General features: G+C 43.2%; 1 protein-coding gene across 1 annotated transcript; it reads right to left on the bottom strand.

The window, feature by feature from the left end:
* Window positions 1–214: 214 nt before the first annotated feature.
* Window positions 215–1,115, bottom strand: LOC147367277 (small ribosomal subunit protein eS4, X isoform-like). Its single transcript, XM_086416110.1, has one exon. It carries the CDS (start codon window positions 1,071–1,073, stop codon window positions 282–284), a length of 792 nt encoding a protein of 263 aa, XP_086272236.1. The 5' UTR covers window positions 1,074–1,115; the 3' UTR covers window positions 215–281.
* Between the last annotated feature and the right edge of the window lie 1,347 nt (window positions 1,116–2,462).

Below are 2,462 nucleotides of genomic sequence, written 5' to 3'. Positions count from 1 at the left end.
TGGTCATCAGGGACACTCCTTCCTACCTGGGCCCTGTGATCTGGGGTTAGCAATTCCCAGTTACACCTCTGGTGGCCTCAGTGTTCCATCTGGCTTGTCAGTTCCATGTGTACCCTACCCCTGCAATGACACCTCCTCCCCTTTTCCCTTGGCATGTTGACAAAATTTATTTTATTGATGTCGTGCCATATGTTGGGCTTTTGCTTTGCTTTCCTTTTTTTTTCACTTGGTATTATCTTTAATTACAAAGACTTTTCCAATCACATCATATAGAGATCATTTTATCCACTGCTCTGTTTGGCTGCCAATCTCTTATCTCTCTCCTCAGCAATGGTAAGGCAAATACCCTTTCCACGGGGAAGAGAGATCCACGGTTTGTTGCCTTTACCAAAAACGAAAATGTTTGAGAGCCGTGTGGCAAAGCTGTTGCCGTTCGCATCTTTCACATGAACCACATCGAAAGAACCTGGATGTCTCTCCCGGTTTGTAATCACACCAATTCTTCCCAGGCTAGCACCTCCAGTCACCATGCACAGGTTACCAGTGTCAAATTTGATGAAATCAGTAATCTTGCCAGTCTCCAAGTCAATCTGAATGGTACCATTCACCTTGATGAGTGGATCAGGGTAACGGATGGTACGAGCATCATGGGTTACCAGATGAGGGATTCCTTTTGTCCCCACAAATATCTTTCTTACTTTGCACAATTTATACTTGGCCTCCTCAGGTGTAATACGATGAACAGCAAAGCGACCCTTGGTGTCATAGATCAAATGAAAATTCTCTCCAGTCTTATCAATGCTGATGACATCCATAAAACCAGCAGGGTAGGTTATATCTGTGCAGACTTTGCCATCAATCTTAGTGAAACACTGCATGCAAATCTTCTTTACTTCATCTCCAGTTAGGGCATACTTAAGTCTATTCCTTAGGAAAATGAATAGGGGGAGACATTCCCTTAGCTTGTGGGGGCCAGTAGATGGACGAGGGGCAAACACACCAGTCAGTTCATCCAGCATCCAATGTTTTGGAGCTGCTACGTATTTCAGGTGCTTCTTGGGACCCCGAGCCATAGCTGTGCTAGGCACGAAAAGAGCTGTTTTTCTTTTTGTTCTGCAATTATATGCAATACTTTCCCATACAACTTAAAGTTACTCCTTAAAGCTAAGTTGGTTTCTGTTTCCTAGTTAGGCCCTTGTTAGGCAAGGTGTGGTGGTGCAAGGTTAGGCAATTTAGAAAGATAGCCTTGGAGTAGAAAAGGAATTGACTTGAGACACTGTCGTTCCAGCCTGATACCCAGAATAGGAATTCCCTTGCAGTCTCTATGAAGAGGGCCATCAAATGTGACCTTGGTCCTCATGGGGACAGCACACTCCACTCAGTGCTCGTGGAGGCAGCACGTTTTCTGGCCTTGTTTTCTCAGTCCCTGGTGAGATTTCCCTTATAGCAGCCAAACCCAACCCCCTCCTTGCTACTCTTCACAGAATTACAGCAGGTAGTTCTGTACCTTCTCTTCCTCTCCTTGCCCCAATATCTTTTTCTTCTTCTCCAACTTTTTATGGAAAGCGTACAGACCGTCAGCATCATGGTGCAAGGAGCATCTGGAGCATCACTTTTAAATGGTTCTTATGGCCATCTTCCCCTGCCAAAGGACTGATTCAGATTGCAGGGGCCAAGACTTAACCTTAACTGCAACACTCTCATTGGCTGGAGTCTGAGGTTGCATTAACTGTTGATGTAGCCACGTTAGCTCACTGGTTTATATGTAAATGTTCAGTCCAATAAAACCCCTGGCAGCTTTGGGAAGCCATGAGAGCTTGTGACTTGCAACACTCAGTAAAAAGTCTCCAGGCTGTTGAATCAGAGGGATGGTATGGGGAGGGAGGTGGGAGAGGGGTTCAGGATGGGGAACATGTGTACATCTGTGGTGGATGCATGTTGATGTATGGCAAAACCAATACAATATTGTAAAGTAAAAAAAATAATAATAATAAATTTAAAAAAAAAGAAACAAATAGAATGACAGATTTTTTTTTTTTTTAGCAAAGGTGGGTTTAATTGGGGTCCACAGAAAATTGCAATTCAAGTTTTGCAATTATGGTAAACCGTGTACAAATACCTAAGCAGCAAAAGAAGGATAACAATTTTATAGAGAGGAAAAGGAATATAAGCAGAGTCCATGGCTTTTCATTGGCTGACTCCTTGTCAGGAACGAAGAGGAGTCTTTCTTCTTCCTAGTAAGGTCTGCTAGCCTCTCAGGACATGAGAACTTGCCCTTCTGGTCTCCCAATTCTATTTAATTGAGGTTTCTGTTTATTCATTTTTTTATGAAGCCTCGATTGGAGTCTCTGATGTACATTCAATTTTCTGAATGGAAGATGCTACAGCTTCAGTGATCAGAAATAATTTGGGGCTGACTGTCCCACTGATTGTTACATCTTTCAGGTTCACCCTTTTTGTGA

This window comes from Bos grunniens, chromosome 8, assembly GCF_055505025.1.
Source record: "Bos grunniens cultivar Pamir isolate PY7600 chromosome 8, Bosgru_T2T1.0, whole genome shotgun sequence".
Lineage (NCBI taxonomy): Eukaryota > Metazoa > Chordata > Mammalia > Artiodactyla > Bovidae > Bos > Bos grunniens.
Note: the sequence above shows the minus strand (reverse complement) of the source record. Positions and strands in the feature narration are given on the sequence as shown.

What these genes read in the sequence shown, in the direction of transcription:
- LOC147367277 (XM_086416110.1), bottom strand. Translation starts at nt 1,073, where the DNA reads ATGGCTCGGGGTCCCAAGAAGCACCTGAAATACGTAGCAGCTCCAAAA.